This window comes from Hydra vulgaris, chromosome 06 (assembly GCF_038396675.1).
Source record: "Hydra vulgaris chromosome 06, alternate assembly HydraT2T_AEP".
Taxonomy (NCBI): Eukaryota; Metazoa; Cnidaria; class Hydrozoa; order Anthoathecata; family Hydridae; genus Hydra; species Hydra vulgaris.
In genome coordinates this window covers 5,404,186-5,422,500 of record NC_088925.1, presented here as the reverse complement: position 1 = coordinate 5,422,500, position 18,315 = coordinate 5,404,186, and the positions used below count along the sequence as shown (strand labels likewise).

At 31.6% G+C, this 18,315-nt stretch overlaps 2 protein-coding genes across 2 annotated transcripts in view; both read left to right on the top strand.

Annotated features, from left to right (window-relative positions):
- The window catches only part of LOC105844096 (SOSS complex subunit B1), a 54,784-nt gene extending 52,761 nt beyond the window's left edge, over positions 1–2,023 (top strand). Inside the window, exon 5 of the mRNA XM_065799051.1 lies at positions 1,457–2,023. Within this exon, the coding sequence (XP_065655123.1) occupies positions 1,457–1,762 (306 nt within the window). The 3' untranslated portion in view covers positions 1,763–2,023. The remainder of the gene's footprint in view (positions 1–1,456) is intronic.
- A 13,451-nt stretch (positions 2,024–15,474) lies between these two features.
- LOC136081143 (uncharacterized) lies at positions 15,475–17,016 on the top strand. The gene has a single exon (XM_065798436.1). It carries the CDS (start codon positions 15,475–15,477, stop codon positions 17,014–17,016), a length of 1,542 nt encoding a protein of 513 aa, XP_065654508.1.
- Positions 17,017–18,315: the final 1,299 nt, after the last annotated feature.

The following is an 18,315-nucleotide window of genomic DNA, read 5'->3' as shown; positions in this document are numbered from 1 at the left end:
TGTTGTTTTAGCAAAAAATAAACACCTTCAGCTATTTTTTTAACTTGTCTGAATGAATAGGTGCATCTGGGTTAAAATGATCAAGATATCGACCGCCAGGTTCTAAAGTTACAGTAATGTGTTGCTCTTTGATAATAATAGGATTTAACTGTGCATTTCAATCATTTATCATTGCCCTTGTTGAGTCTTTCCTTTCATTAAAGTAAACACCAATATTATCTGCATTTGGAAGTTATGAATTATCATTTTTCTTTGCATCCACCCTGACTTTTTTCCTCGCTCTTGTCAACTTAGAAGGATCACAAACAAGGTAAGAGGATTCAGGGTGAGAATTCCTGCTTCAATTAAATCTAGCAGATAACTTGTAGCAATTGCTGCAGTTGTGGCGGGTTAAATTCTAAACCTATAAAATAAAACTAGTTTATTTTTATTAACTCATCCAAGCTGCTCAATAAAACAACCATGTATAATCACCTTGTGCTAGTCATAGCTGTGTTTTTGGTTATTTATTATTTTATTGGATATTGATTATTATTTATGGTGTTTTTTCTTGAGCTCTTATATAAAAATCTTGTTACAAGGAAATCATAGATGCCCAACTTTTCCTTTCTCCTAAAGAGTCTTTATTCGACAATATAACGATTTCTCCCCAATAATAACTGGTTGTTGATACTCCATTGAACAAAAGCAAGTGGAACTAGATCGCTTGCAATATCTCTGTTAGAATATTGTATATTCTTTTGTTCTTTCAATAAAGTCCCTTTTTTAAATAACTGCTCTGTTTAAAGGCATCTCATTAGGAATAAAATCCTTTCCAGGTCCAATAAACTCTGAAATTCTAGCGATGAATGAATGTCTAGTCTTAGCTTTTGACATACATGAATAACTCAATTAAATAACAAGTAATAAATTAATTGATAATAGACTACAATATTAAAATGGTTTTAAACGGTGGAGAGCTCAAAATCTGTTATCAAGAGCTAAGTCAAAATATGTTATAAAATCATTCGGCACTTGGCTCTTTATGAGAGTCTAATACATAAAAATGGGTTATATTTATTTTATACTAATTTAATTTCATTTTATTTTAATAATTTCTAACTGTGAAAATTTGGAAATCAAGACATTTTCTAATCAAAAAGTGGTCCGTAGCAAACCTACCTTGAAATTTAATTTTACATAAGAATATACTTTTTCTTAAGCTTAAATTTTATTTTTTTCAAAAGCATAAGAATCTCACTGTAACCTACTGTATATCCATAGTTAGCAGAATAACTTAAAGAATTATACTGCCAACTTGCTTATGTCATTTTTGTAACAAATTATATTTTTAAATATAAAAATTTAAGCACACTTGAACTCTACACCTCAAATGGCGATCGCTATTAATTGTAGTGATACGCAAAAAAAAAATTTATTTTGCAACTTTTTTTTAAGTTTTTTTTAATTGTTAAAGCTTTTAGAAAAGAAAACGGGAGAAGCTAATCAAACTGTGCCTCCACCACCACCGCCTCCATCTAATGACGCAGTGAAAGCTAGTCCTTCTTTGCCTGCAAGATTTACGCCGCAAAGAACAGTTGTTACTGAAAAAAATGATCCACGTTTACTGAAGCGCCAAAATAGTGACGTTAAACTTCCTTTACCTAGTGATCCCAGACAGCGCGTACCTCAAACTGTGAACACTGTTTCAACCACACCTGTTTTAAGTAGCAGCATAAAACAACCGCAACTTAATGTAAGCAGAGATCCACGACGAAGGTAATTAATTTTATCTTTCTGGAGTGAATATGCTGGTGTTACGACTTTTTAAAAGTCAGCGTTTGCCAAAGGAAGCCGTTGTTCAACGAAGTTCATTTCGCGATTGGAATAAGTCTTATTAAAAACGAACTTGTTTCATTTTATCAAATTAAATTTATTGATTTGAATATAATAATAACATTAAACGATTTTAAAAATGTAAGAGTTTATAAGAATTAACAACATCAAGGTAATATAAACAATTCACAAACATGTTACAAAGTTATTTTACTTTTTTTTGTTTCATCGTTTTTGTTTGTTTCTAAATATATCACTCATATTATTATAACTCAGAAATCTTTGTTATAAATAAAGTGTATTAGAGAACAGTTATTTAAAATTTAATCTTGAATTTGAAAGTAGTAAAAGGTTAGTTCTTATTTAAACTATCAATAGTGAAATTCGAAAATATTGAAAGTTAATTAAGCATTCTTATTCGAAAATATTGAAAGTTAATAAAGGATTCTTATTTGAAAATATTGAAAGTTAATTAAAAAGTAAAGGCTAAATCCGCGGTGCTTTTTGATAAGACCGTAAGGACTTCTTGGAGTACCTTCAAAACTTCTCAAAAATTTCTCCGAAACATCCTTATAAGCTATCTTAAATTAATTTTTATATATTGTCGGCCTTTTATTTGGAAAAATTTTTTTTACATTTTGAATAAAAAGCAAAATTTTTTTATTTAACTGGATTTTGAAGAATTTTAAGACTAAATCGGCATTTAAGATGAATTTCGATATATTATATTTCGAATATCTTTTTTGAATGTTATCCAAAAACGTCAAGATAAATAATTCAAAATCATCATCAAACCATTTTTTGCATGCTTTTAGCCTTTTCTACTAAAATTTATATATATCCCATCTGCCCCGTAAAATCCGGACCCGTAAAATATTGGTCTTTATCAAACCGACAGTTTCTATACTTATTCCTCGGTGTAGGCGATTTATAAATAATTCGAATTCTTTTATTTGTCATCAGCTTGGTTTTGTTAGTGTATTATGTCCATACAAGAGCTTTAGATGCAATAGTTTTTTTTTACTGTTTAAAAAACTTTTCTCATTACATAGTTGTCAAAACTTTTATTACCCCTAATTATGAATCTAAAGCAGTGCCGCCGAGAGGAGGGCGGGGGGACGAAAGGGACAGTTTGTCCCAAGCGGCAGATATCCAAGGGGCACCAAATGAAAAGAAGGTACATAAAAAAAATAAGGGTCCTTCGTCTATAATATAGGGAAATTTTGATAAGAGCGCCAAACAGGGTTATTGTCCCAGGCAGCCCTGATCTAAAGAGCACCATTTTTTAGTCTTAAGATCAATTCCGCCTAAAAGCGTTAACTTAATTTTAGTTGAAAATTTTAGAAAAAGTGCCTTGATCTATCATAGATCCTAGCTCTAATATATTCTTGTACGTAATAATTTAATATAATTGTCGAAACACAACAATTTTATCAATTAGAATTCCGACCAAGAAAGAGCTTATAATTAAGAAAAATTGCCAATAAGGCTAAAAGATGCCAACTTCGATTAAAACACCCCCTATCTTGGGGTTCTTGGTTGAGTAAAGGCTAGAGATGGTGTCTCGATCAAAATACTCATCTTGGGCAGACATTAAATGCATCCAGCTACTGTCTCGTAGAAGACATTCTAGGCAAAGACTTAAGTGGTAAACAAGTTCTATCTGTTGACCAGCCTCGCACCCCTTCTTCACTAGCGTAGATGTATTTTTAATGTATTGTTTTCAGTTTCGGATGTTGAATGCCGGATCTTCTTGACTCAATGCATGGGTTTTGCTTGTGTCTCTGTGTTTAATGGCTAGGCAACTCATTCTATGGTAGGTATTCAAACTCTGTGGTAGCTCTCAGAGAGGCTAATTCCATCAACAGCTGAAAAATATCAAAGTATTAACAGTGCCATGTTCCGCATGGATGGTGTCCCTGTTTGTACTTTTGGTGTGCATTGCTAAGACCACATTTGGAGCCCTTTATTACGGCTTAGGGTTTTTTAATAGTAATGAGGCAATTGCTTGGGTTATTAAATAATGTCCTGAGTACTATCTATGCTTTGAGTCAAGTTCTTTAACAAATTTAAAAACAAATAAAGTACCAAAAACTATAAAACACAAAAAACCATTATCCCTAAACCTATCGTTCACTTATATTCGCGATCTTCGAAGTAACTTTTTTTCTGTTGAGTCTTATATCTTGCCAAGTTCACCAGACCTACTTGCTCTTTGTAAGACTAATTTGAGTTCAGCTGTCTCATCTTGTGATCTTGGTGTTGATGGTTATCTTTCTTTATTTCGTAAAGACTCCAATAGTCACATGCTTGGTCTGCGCATTTACAATCGTAAGAATTCATTCATTTGTCGGGAAACTAGATTTGAATCCACAGACTATTCTTTTATGTGCTTTTGGTTAGCACCACTTCACTCTATTGCCTTTCTCTTTGTTCGATATGGTTCTCCTTCATCTCAAGACTGCACTCTTTTTGATGTTATTTCTGGTCATATTGACCAAGCCCTCTCTCTTTATCTATCAGCTAATATTGTTGTTGTCGGTGACTTTAATGCTCATTTCACTGAATGACTTGGCTCTAGTGTCAGTGAATCTGCAGGCATTAAAGCCCACAACTTTTGTGTTTCTCAATCCCTAACTCAATTAGTCAACTTTCCAGCTCGCTTTCCAGACAACCCGAATCATTTACTTTCTTTACTCGACTTATGTCTTGTTTCTGATCCAAGTCAGTGCTCAGTTTCTCCACATTCACCCGAAGGTACTTCTGATCACAGTTTGATCTCTCTAAAACTATTACCTCATTCTTCTTTATCATCTGAAGCCCCCTATCATCGTATCTCTTACAACTACCTTAAAGCTGACTGGTACTCTTTCCGAGATTTTCTTCGTGTTCACCCTTAGGTAAAAACCTTTCGTCTTCCTGATGACAAATGTGCTTCTTACATAACTTCAGGCTGGCATGGAATCTTTTATTCCCTCTTGACAATTCAAGGTCAAACTCACTCTTCTCCATGGTTTTCCTCATATTTTGCTGCCGCAATTGCCAATCGAAACCATTACTTCCATATCTCCAAAACAATTTTCCAATAACCCGACGTCTGTTTATTACTGCTAGAAACCATTGTAAAAAGGTTTTGTCTAACGCCAAAGCCCACTATTCTCAGGTCATGAAATCTCATATTTTATCACATAAATTAGGCTCTCGTGACTTCTGGAGAATTGTTAATAGTGTCAACAACAAGGGCAAATCTGTAATTCCCTCTCTCTTGTATGGTTCAGACTTTGTCACCTCACCATCAGACAAAACTTAATTTTTTTGCCAAATTTTTTTCATCAATATTATCTCTTGATTCCACTAGTTGCGTTCTACCTGATATAGCTGTCAAACAGGTTGATCCATCGCTTGACATTCGCATCTTTCCAGCTTCTGTTTCAAAAGTAATTTTCTGCTTAGACTCTTCTACAGCTTGTGGCCCGGACAACATATCTGTTATAGTCTTGCAGAAGTATTATCCGGAACCAGTGCTTATCACAGTCTTGTTTTTAAGCCTGCTGAAAAGCGGCGTCTGTTATCCCTATTTTCAAAAATTCTGGAGAGCGATCTGTTTCGTCTAACTACCGTCCTATAAGTCTTCTTCCTATCATAAGCAAGGTTTTCGAATCTTTAATTAACAAACAGTTAACCTCTCATCTTAAATCTAATAACTTACTTTTTGATCATTAATATGGATTTCGATCTTCTCGTTCTTCTGCTGATTTGTTAACAGTAATAACCAATAGGTTTTATTGTAGAAAGATAAATTGTAGAAAGATAAAGGGTAGGGGTTAAGGTTATCGCTCTTGACATTTCTAAAGCTTTTGACAAAGTTTGGCATGCTGGTCTTTTCCATAAGCTTTCTTCTTACGGAGTATCTGCTGACATCTTTAAGAATATTGATTTTTTCTTTCCAATCGTAGTATAAAAGTTGTTCTCGATGGACAGCGCTCTTCTTCTTATTCTGTAACTTCAGGGGTTCCTCAAGGTTCGATTCTTGGCCCTATACTCTTTTTAATTTACATTAACGATCTTTCAGATATTCTCACATCTAAGATGGCATTGTTCGCTGATGGTAATATTATTTATTCTTGTCATGATAAGAAACCAACTCTCTGACTGCTTGGTGGGGGCATTTGAGCTTGAAAAGGATCTCACTTCTGCTACAGCATGGGGGCTTACAGTGGCGGGTGAACTTTATTTCAAATAAAACTCAATTTATTTCAGCCAACCGTTAATGCAATAATTTAGATCTTCCTATATTTATGAACGGTAATGTACTCAATGAGTCATCTACCCTTTATCTTCTAGGATTAACTCTTCCGATCTTTCTTGGAAACCATATATCAAATCTGTTGCAAAATTAGCATCTGCTTTGGTTGCATCTCTTTATCGAGCTCAACACTTTTTTACTCCGGATTCTATTCTCCATCTCTATAAATTTAAATTCGTCCTTGTATGGAATACTGTTGCCATATCTGGGGCGGATCTTCTAATGATGACTTTTCTCTTTTAGACAAGGTGCAAAAACGCATCGTTAATATAGTTAGACCTACTCTTACAGCCAACCATTATCACATCGTGGTAATGTTGCTTCTCTTTCTCACAAGAGCTTGCGTCTCTTGTGCCATCTACAAAAATTCATTCTCGTGTTAATCGTCATTCAATTAAGTTTCATCCTTTTTCTGTGACTGTTCCTACGTGCTCCGAAAACTCTCATTCATCGAGTTTTTTTCCTCGAGCATCAGCTCTTTGGAGTTCGCTTCCTTTATCTTGCTTTCCTGATTCATATAATTTGCAATCCTTTAAGTCGTCTGTCAATCATTATCTTGCTCTTCAACCTTTATCTTTTCTCTTCCAGTAACTTCCAACTCTAACTAGTGGTTGCTTGCAGCCTTGCTGGAAGCAAAGATGTTTAAAAAAAAAGCGATCTGAACAGATCGTATTATTAAACCATGATGTTCATTTCCCTTAAAAAGCGTATTTATTTAAAATCTTATTCAAATTTGAACAAGCAATCGTGATTTTAATACGGTTTAAAAAAAAAAAAAAAAAACCTTTAGTCTGGGTTTTTTCGTAGAGGTTGTAAGACAACAACAACAACAACAACAACAACAATATATTTACCAGAAATATAGATGTTTTACATAAGAATGTTATACGTTATAAAAAATATTTGAACAGTCTACATTCTGGATGGTTCACTCTCATATAGCTAAGCTTAATCGAGAAGAGCGACCATGAACAAAACAAAATAAAACAAAAGAAAAAAAAGAAAAAAAAAAGGAAGCAAATAAAATAAATAATACACTCACAGAAGGTTGCAATTAGTCTACATTCATATTTGTATCTTATATAATTTATATGGTGATTTATCTATTATCACCAGTGATACTACTGCTGTTTCTATTTATTTTGATGTAGCAAGTAGTATTTAATTTAGTTTTGAGAACATATTTTTTAATATTGTTAAAAGGGATTGATTTTAATTTATTTTGAATTTGATTCCAGTCCATTAATGCAGAGTATTTAAAGGAATGTTTGCCGTAGGATTTTGTATTACATTTTTGTACACTCAGTGCACCTCTGCAAGAATTTCTTGTAAGTTGACAGCTAATTGTACTGCGTAGAGTAAACCATTTATTAAATATAGGAGGTAGCTTTTTGTTAAGGCAGCTGTGAATAAATAAACAATTTTCAATTTTGATAATATCATGCAGTTTTAAAATTTGTTAAAAGATGGGAATGTATGTGCATTGTTTGGTAGAAATTCAATAACCCTGACTGCTTTTTTCTGCATGATAAATAGGCGATTTACAGTACTTATGTTTTGACTCCATGATAAAAGGCAATATGTGAGATGAGAGTGAAACAAAGCATAGTAAATAGATTTTAAAGTTTTTTGTTGTATAAAATGTCTTAGCTTTGACAGGATGGCAAGGGATCTATTTAACTTATTAGATAAATCGTTACAATTGTAATTCCAGGCTAAGTTTTCGTCTAGCTTTATACCCAAGTAGTTTACAAATTTTTTGCACCAAAGTTTTTTCCCATTTAACTTAATTTGAGCTGCTGATCTAATTTTTTATGACAGCTTTTAAATAATATTAAATCAGTTTTTTTGGAGTTGAGGGAAATTTTGTTGACATTTAGCCAGAGACATAGTTTTTTAAGATCATAGTTAACATATTTGTTGATTTTTTTTATGGACTTATTAAAATAGAGAAGGTTTGTGTCATCTGCAAAGTGTTGGACTCTACAAAATTTTAAAGCTTTAGACATGTCATTTATATAAATAAGAAACAATAAAGGGCCAAGGACAGATCCCTGAGGAACACCTACTTTGATATCGTTTAGGTCTGAGCTCATTCCACTAATAGATACTAATTGAGTTCTATTAGTAAGGAAAGATTTGAACCAAGAGTTTGAGACTCCTCTAATACCATAGTACGATAGCTTATAAAGTAAAATGTCAATATCTACAGTGTCAAAAGCCTTTTGAAGGTTGATAAAAATGCCACATCCAAACATTCCTTCATCCAGAGAATCTTTAACTTTTTCTGTTAGACTTAATAAAGCAAGTGATGTAGAGTAGTTTGTTCGAAAGCCAAATTGTAATTTACAAAACAATTTATTTTCATTAAAGAATTTGTATAAGCGGTTAAACATTAGCCTTTCAAGAATTTTATCAATGTTGGAGAGGAGGGAAATTGGCCTATAGTTTGATATTAATAGTTTTGAATCAATTTTAAAAATAGGTACAACTTTGGCAGTTTTTAAGTTTTCTGGGAAAATACCACTTGAGAACGAGATATTAAAAATGTTAGAAAGAATTCTTGAGAGTTCTGTTTTTAATAGTTTTAGAATTTTACCAGGCAGACCATTTGGTCCAGAAGCTTTATTTGCGTCTAAAGAGATGATAATTTTTGAAATTTCATGTTCGTCAGTAGGTTTTATAAAGAATGACTTTTGAAAAGGATTTGATAAGTAATATGTGAAATGATTCATGGATGAGGGAATTGTTGCCTGGACATCCTTACCAATGTTAGTAAAGTAGTTGTTGAAAGCATTACAAATATCAAAGGGGTTTGTTATTGTTTTTATTGTTATGTATGATTACATTAGGAGTTGTTTGAGAGTTACTTTTAATATTAATAATGTTTTTAATGCCTTTCCAGGTTGCTTTTATATTTTTTATGTTTTCATTAAAATAATTATCGTAGTATTTTTTTGTTGCTTTCTTTGAGTTTAGATTGGAGGTTATTACGAAATGTTTTATACTCATTATGATATATGGTTTTATTTGTTTGATTTTTAGACCTAATATATTTTTTAAAGAGATTATTTTTGTGCTGTATAGAGTGCTTGAGTTCATCTGATATCCATGGTTTAGTCTTGAATTTAATGTTTTGTTTGTTAAGCTTTTTCAAAGGCGCATGGATATCGAGCAGTAGATTAATGTTGGAAATAGTATTCTCAAGAGGCTGAGTACAATTATCAGGGTATATTTTTGGTTCTCTGTCTAAACTAAGATTGTGAAAATCGTTTCTAAATGCAACTTCATTGAACCTTTTCCAGTTTCTTTCCTGGATTAAGAGCTTTTTATTAGGTGGTGGTTTAAGAATATTATAGGCTATCAGAAATTGTGGAAGATGATCTGAGATTGTGGTGATAAGATTCCCTGCTTTATATTTATTTGATTTAAGATTTGAAAAGATTTTGTCTATTAGTGTTTTTGATGTTTTACAGATACGAGTAGGGTGGACAATGTGAGGTAGAAAGTAATTGGAGGTGAGTGAATCTAAAAAGTCTCTAGTATATGAATCTGTGTCATACTTTAACAGATCAATGTTGAAATCCCCTAAAATGAACACAGTTTTATTTTCTTTTGTTAGGTTTTTGAGTATCGGATTAAGATAGAATGATAGGAAGTTGTCTAAAGACATTTTTGGATGCCTGTAAACAAAACCAACGATAATATTTGATTTTTTGGATTTATTTGATTTTTTTGGATTTAGAGATTTATAAAATTGCTTGTTTTTCTCCTAAACTATAAAATTCTATAATATAAAACTATAAATTTCTCTATAAAATTGTAAGAGATTTATAAAAGTGCTTGTTTTTCTCCTAAGCGCATACCTTCGATAGTTCAGTGGTTTAGTGCACTGTCAGTTTCGTGCATATCGTTTAGGAGGGTTTAAATCTTCCCCTAAGCGTAATATACTTTTACATTTTTTCAACTTTGCCGTATATAATTAAAGCAAAAAAATTTGTATAGCAAAAAAGACTTCTAATTGTTAAAAAATTTTATAATGTATAAAATATATGTATAAATAAATGTATAATGTATAAAATATATTTTATACATTATACACAATTGTTCAATATACCGCCAGCAAACTCAAAATAATCCCAAAGACACACGTTTATACATAACGCTATACAAATGGCAAACTAAGAAGATGGCGTAATTTTAGCATACAAAAATTATCAAGAGAAAGGAGAGTCAAGTCAAATCTGAAAGCGAAGTTTCAAAATTTCCACTTGCATGAGACAATATGTTTCGTATTTTTTCAATATTGTCAATTTTTTTAAAGACAATAACATAAATACAAAAATTTAAAATAAAACAATTTAAGAAAAAAAAAACCTACTAGATTCTCATAGAACAACTTTGTCATCCCAAAATTTACATTCAAGCTAAATTCATATTCAGTCCAACACCGCGGACCTTATATGTGGAAACTTTTCCCCAGATTGTTACTATAAGGAAAAATATACTTGAACAGTTCAAATCTAAATCAAAGCGTTTATTATGATCTATGGACTTAAATTTTCTTTTTCTTTTTTAGTAAAATAATACAAACTAGCATAATTTATTTATTTTATATGCTTTTTCTTTTATTTGTTTTAAATTTATTTGTCTAAAATAATTTATATATTAACAGTTATGTTAATTATGAAACGTAGTTTTAGACATTTTATATTTATTTTATCACAAGCATTTTTCGCAATTGTATATAATTTATTGTAAAAAACTACCTGTTATAAAGCCATATTGATGTCTTCTTCTTGCTGTCCACCTGTTTGTTTTATTATTTATGTTATTCAATAAATTGTAACTTTCTATGGCAAAATTAAAAAATAAAAATAAAATTTTTTTATTTTTGTTGCTTGTTTTATGTTCTAATTTTTATTTGTCGTGAGCAAATTTTCAAAGTAGATTTGTAATTGGCCTAGAGATCTTGTTTTACTCGAATAGCGGTTTTAATATCATTTGTCATCCAAGGTTTATAATCCAGAAATAATTTAGAGTTAATTGTTAGTATATATCGAGCACACAAATTCTATTCTCGAATAAAAATTTCATAACAATCATTTGCTGATAAGTAAGCAGATTAGTTACTTCAGTCTATTGACTTATAATATTCAGAAATTTTTCAAAATTCGCTTTTGTCAAAACAAGTCTTGCTAAATTATTGTTTGATAGATCTAAATCAGTACTAGCAATTACATATTTACTCATGATCATAGTGTGAGCACGTTGTGAGTGGTTAAATAATGCATCCGTTAGATACATATGATGCATCATATAAAACCTGCATCTTCATACCTTATTTGCACAAACAAAACAAAAGTTTAAATTTTTTTTCTGCAAAAATCGTTAAAACTTTAAGAAACATAATAGAAATGTTTATTAAATGTACAACCAACTATATTCAAATTGGGTTATTGTTGATTTTACATTTGGCTGTTACATTGGCATATGACTTGTCCAAGTTCATACCTTTGACTTGACCAAGTCCATACATGTTGATGAGCAGTTAGTTATATTTTTATTTTTTAAGATATTTACACTTAAAAAGGTAGGTATCAAAGATACTAAGTAATTCTTGATTTCTCCCTACTTTTGGAGCAGGATGATTAAGAACCATTGCAACCATATGTAGATTGAGTTAATAGAAAATGCAATGTTGGAATTGATACCAGAGTTTTTCTTGATGTAAATGGCTACTTAAAGTGGATGACACAAATGATCGGACAATTTTTTTGTAGAAAAATTGTCCGTTATAGCAAAGCACACTTTTGCGTGTGCATTGCTAGAACGTAAAATGACTTACAGTTGCACCTCGATAAGAAATAAAGGAAAAGATTTCTCACATTTTTTGTCAGAATAACATAGATCAAATTACTCTAGTATTTATAATTTTCCAAATGACTTCATTATTGTTTCATATGTACCTAAGAAAAATAAAGCAGTCATGTTGCTACCAGCCTTTTTCACAACAATGAAATTATTATTTACAATAATAATGAAATGAAAAATTATTTCAGATTGCAAAAAATATAAAGGTGGAGTTGACACCTTAGGCCAAGTTGTTTGATCCTACACAAGTCGCCAAAAAAGTAAACGATGACCACATACAAACGATGACCATAATGTTTTGTTATATTTTGGATATAGCAACATTCAAGGTTTTTATTTTTTTCTTGCCAATTTAAGCATATTATAAAAATGGGGTTTCACATAAAAGAAGACAGTTTTTGTAAAAACTATTGAAAAGTCTTCTTAAAAAGTTAAATGCAAATAACAATCTTACCTAAATAGTAACAAATAATGATCTTAGCCAAATAGTTGATAGTATCATGAAAAATGTTTAAAAATTTAAGAACTTATAGAAAAGTATTTTCTCTAGGTTTGTAAAACAATCTAAGATAGCAGCGGCAAAAGTTTACGTTAGACCAAAAAAAAGGCGTTTTCCAATAATAACTTGCCGTAGCAGCTCTCGTAGCAACAATCTCTGATAATCAAAATAGGATTAAAAATAAAATATTTTATAACTAATCACCTGAGAAGCATTACATGTATATAAATTAAATTTAAATGGTATTTGTTTTCACAAACTTAATAAGGATGATCAACTTCCTCTAAAATTACCTAACCTCTTTATGAGTCAGTAATTAAAATGTCAAGTAAAAATTAAAAATCAGAATCCAAAAGAATCTTACTTCAATTAGATATTGATACAATGGACTTTAAATATCTTTTTTAAAGATAATTTTATAATAAAAAAAACATTTTTCACATTTTTCAACACTTTCATTATCACTAAACATATATCTTTAAACTTTTATCAAATATATAATTGCATGATTATATGAAATTAATTATTTTAAATAAAAGATATTTTATTATTTGACGAAAGTTTCATGTATTTTTAACGTTTTGTGAATATTTTGCTTTTTGAATATAGACAAGGCATTGCAAATCTGCTGTCGTTCAGAAAAGAGCAAAAATAGATCTCTATTGGTTTCACAAATGACTCGACTTGTCACAAATGCAATAAGGATGTAAAGTTTAGTTCTTGATCTATTTAACCGTGAGTTTGAACCATTAAACTATTAACCTATAAGTTATCACAGGACCATCTTGAGTTAATTTCAACAAACTTGAGTTAATTTAATAATAATCCAGATGTTGTGCAATTTAAATCTTCAATGAGGCGTTTACTAGTATTGATTAGTTTAAAAGTTCCGAGCAGAAATGCAAACTGTTTAGTTTTATATTGTACACCGGACCTTCAACTTTTACACCGGACCTTCAACTTTTCAATCTGAAGAATGCCATTATAAGATGTTCAAGCCATTGAGTTCAATGAACAGCCGTTTCTTCAATCATTGCTTTTAAAACTCGACGAGGAAAACATAAGCATGTTTCATCAAGCTATATTTTGTTACATTGCAGGGTCTATTGTTTGTGATTTGTTATACAGTATTGGAATTATGTCTTCAGTCAATGATCACTTTGGTTATGCTAATACACTACCAATAGGATACAGACACAGTTTTATTATGCATAAATGTAAAGGAAGGTTGCTTTTTTCATCATCAGTATGTTTATGTGGTTCAAATTTAACTACAATTGCTGCTAAGCAAAACATCAATGTTCTTATTAGAACATCAATCATTTTACGTAAATTTTCACGTTATGTTAATATTTTTTCAACGTTGGATAATCACACTGACCATGATCATTTTAAGAAGGACTTCAATTGATAAAAAAAAAATGCTGCTAGATTTTTAACCATAAGACTCAAAACGTATGATCAAAAATATTACCACAAACCTATTCAAGGATTAATGTGATAATATCTGATCGTTATAAAACTTTATTGTTACGTTTATAAAATTCTTGTCATTATGTTATTAAAGTTAATTGATGTAATTTATTAGTCAAGTCATAAGCTATTTTTGTATATAATTACGCCCTCGAGAATTTTTGTTTCTGTATAAAAGTTGTAAATAGAATTTAATAGAAAGAGTCAAAAAATAAAAGTAAAACAAAGTTGTCGTAGTAACAAGCTATTTCGGCAGTATGGCATCTATGGCGAAAATGATTGGAAAATTTGATGGATCTGGAGATGTTGTAGTGTGGCTAAAAAAGATCAAACTGGTGGGAGAGCTGCAAAATATGGGCGATCTTTCATTGATCATTCCGCTGTTTCTTGAAGGCAGTGCGTTCGCATTATATGAGCAACTTGGGGAGAGCCAAAAAACCGCTGCTGCGGACATTGAAAAAGCTTTACTAGATGCATTTGCAGTCAATGGTTTTCAAACTTACGAGCAGCTCAGAGATCGTAGATGGAATGACAGTGAATCTGTTGATGTGTATTTGGCCAGTTTACGTCAACTTATGGGTTTGGCCAACATTGAAAGCGAAGAATTATTGCTAAGAGCGTTCATAACTGGATTGTTGGGTAAAATTTCAAAGCAGCTACGGGCACAAGTGAAAATATCTGGGATCAGGTTACAGGATGCATTAAACCATGCACGAGTACTCATGACGGAAAAAACAAAAGATGAGTATGTTTCAACAACAATCTCTGGTTTCTATAAACATGTTAAAAAACCATCCGCTACTGATTTTAACTGCTACAAGTGTGGCAAGCCTGGACATGTTGCCAGAATCTGTTTTTCGAAGAAACAAATTGTTAATGATGGAATAAAATGCTTTAGATGTGGAGAATCTGGACACATTGCAAGATTTTGTTCATTGAATCAGGGAAACTCAAATGGGGAATCGCGAGCGCCAGCTGTTTCCCTAAACAACTAACGGCGCTTCCAATATGCACTGTGCAAGTGAACACCTTTGCTGGTAAAGCACTGGTTGACAGCGGATGTACTCGAACTATTATTTCAAACAACATGGCTCAGAAAGCCGGTGTTCGTATCAGAAGAAATGAACTAATGGTGTTGGCTGTTAATGGAGAATTTGTGAAAACGGAGGGAGAAGCTACAGTAACATTGATTATTGAAGGAAAAAAGCTCAAAACATCAGTAATGATTCTGAAAAGTGTTGTCAACAGTATTGATGCTATTATTGGTATGGATGTCATTAATCGCTATGGAGGAGTCCATTTGTACAATGGAAAAATTGAATTTGGTTTTTTTTCAATTCATGCAGAGAAACAAGCTGTTGGTATAAAGGACAAGGATTTTGATGCTTATTTTGATGGTACAAAGTGGACTGCTAAATATAAATGGAAACAAGGTCAACCACAACTGAGAAATTCTGTCGCGCAGTACAAGGTAAAACCCCAGTTGTTACATCAATTTAATGAGTAGATGGACTTATGGGTAAAAAATAGCTGGTTGAAACCATGCAACAAAGAAGAAAAAAGTACAAAAGGGATTGTCCTGTTAATGGCTGTTGAGCAGGAAAATAAAGGAAAGATACGACCTGTTCTGGATTTTCGCGAATTGAATCATTATGTTAATTCACATAATGCCTCAAGTGACGCATGTGATGAAAAAGTTAGAAAATGGAGAACTGTTAGTGACAAATTTGCAACGCTTGATCTTAGATGCGCCTATATGCAAATACATATCGATCCGAGTTTGTGGGAGCATCAGAAGGTAGTCTACAAAGAAGAAAAATACTATCTTACACGTCTTGGTTTTGGGCTAAATTCTGCCCCAAAAATAATGTCTTCAGTCTTAGGCAGTGTGTTGAATCTCAATGCAGGTATTAGTGAAGCAACTGACGACATAATTGTTAATTTGGAAAAGACATCAGTTGAAAAGGTCGTAAATCATTTAGCGTGTTATGGATTGGTAACAAAAGAGCCGGTGCAATGTGATACTGCACGAGTGTTGGGTTTGCAACTTTTTAGAAATGAAAAAAAGGAGCTTTGTTGTAAACGTGGAAACATCATTTCAAAGTCACAAAATATCAAAACTGAAAAAGTAACACGACGGAAACTTTTTTCAATATGTGGACACTTATTGGGTCACTATCCTGTTGGAGGGTGGCTTAGAATTGCCTGCAGTTTTATAAAACGTCATAGTCAAGGAAATACTTGGAATGATCTAATTGGAGATCAAGCTCAGTCGTGGTTAATTGAAATATTGCGCCAATTAGAAGTTTGTGATTCTGTGAGAGGGAAATGGAATGCTAAAGGGATTCAAAATGGAGCAACATTGTGGTATGATGCTAGCAGCATGGCAATAGGGGTTGCTATAGAATACGATGGCGTAATAATTGAGGGTGCAGCCTGGCTTCGAAGTATAAATGATGTTATGCATATTAATATTGCTAAATTAGATGCTGTGGTGCGTGGGATAAACCTAGCTGCTAAGTGGGATATAAAGAATTTGTCACTATTCACTGATTCATTAACAGTTCATGGATGGCTAAAAAGTATGCTGACTGAAAGTCATAGGATTCAATCAAATGCATTATCAGAAATGCTTATTAAAAGAAGACTTTCTCTATTGCAAGACCTAATAAAAGAATATAATATAAACATCACGTTAAAATGGGTTCCGTCCTCCAAAAACAAAGCTGACGTATTGACAAGAGTTCCAAAGACTTGGTTAAATGAGCTTTCACGAAGAAGTACTAAAGAGCTATGTGGAGTAAGTATTGCTGAAGAAATTCGTAATTGTCACTCAAAGCATCATTTTGGCGTTAATCGGAAAATGTTTACAGTGCAACAAAGACTTCCGCACGTATTAAGAAAAGATGTTGAAGAATGTGTTCGCAAATGTTGTCAATGTAATTCAATTGATCCAGCGCCAATAAAATGGGAAAATGGTATTAGTGGATCGCTCAGATGGTCGGGGAATAAATGGATTTTATGTGGCCTGTTGGGCCAGACAGTTTAACACAAAATGTATTAACATTTCAAGATGCTATTTATATTGTTTGGTAATTGAAAATTAATATCTAAAATGGCATTGTCAGCAAAACAAAAAGAAGAATTAAACAATTCAGTTGCTTAATTCTTCAGTTTAGAGAAGAAGCAAATATAGATAATGAAATAGAAAAGAAATATGTAAATCTCCTCAAAAAAAAAATGAACATCTGTTGTTCGGTTGCAAAGAAAGGTTATGGAATTGGAAGCAAGACTTTCAGAAATGGAAAAAGAAGTTGAAACAGGACCATAAAAAAAAATAGATCAGTAGAGGATTGAATACCACGTGCTCCAGAAAAATATACATTAAGTGGTCATCGCAGCCCTGTAACAAAAGTTTTATTTCATCCTGTATATAGTTTAATGTTGATTTCTTCTGATGATGCCACAATAAAAGTCTGGGATTATGAAACTGGAGATTATGAAATTTTTTTTTTTTCGTTCTTTTTATTACATTATAAATAAGCATTTCGTTACAATATTTAAAATACAAATATATAATAATAAAAACATAATTATATATATATATATATATATATATATATATATATATATATATATATATATATATATATATATATATATATATAATAATCGTTATTAAATAATAAAAGAACGCGGGAACTCGTAGAAGACCATACGGTCTTGTCGTCGAGTACCTCTAAGAAATGATCGTGTTAAAATTTATAAAATATTTACAAGATAAGAAATAAGTTAACGAAGTAAGAAACTTAAAATATTCCGTTACAAATGCAAGATACATTATTATAAATTACAATTGTTAATGATGCATATATAATTTTTATAAATCAATAGTTAAATAGGGGGTAAAAAGGAAGATCACTAAAAAAAAAAAAATAAATATCAAAAGTATATTGTTACATCTTCAATTGTAAAAATGAGTTCTTTAAGCTTTCGTTTAAAAGAAAAGCAGTTACTTTGATGAATAAAATCCTTAGTAAAATTTTTCACAATTAACTATTATGGTTCTGTTGTACTTTTTTCCGTCGCTACTTTTTTTCCCTGTCCTGTGCGCCCGTTCAACTTCAACATTACTTTTAAATCCAAGATCTATCATTTGATCATCCAGGGAAATATTTAGCATCATGTTCTGCCGATATGACTATCAAAATAAGCATCAAAATCCTTGTCCTTTATACCAACAGCTTGTTTCTCTGCATGAATTGAAAAAAAACCAAATTCAATTTTTCCATTGTACAAATGGACTCCTCCATAGCGATTAATGACATCCATACCAATAATAGCATCA

Excerpts from the sequence above, each read along its gene's own strand:
- LOC136081143 (XM_065798436.1), top strand. The coding sequence starts at position 15,475 with ATGGACTTATGGGTAAAAAATAGCTGGTTGAAACCATGCAACAAAGAA.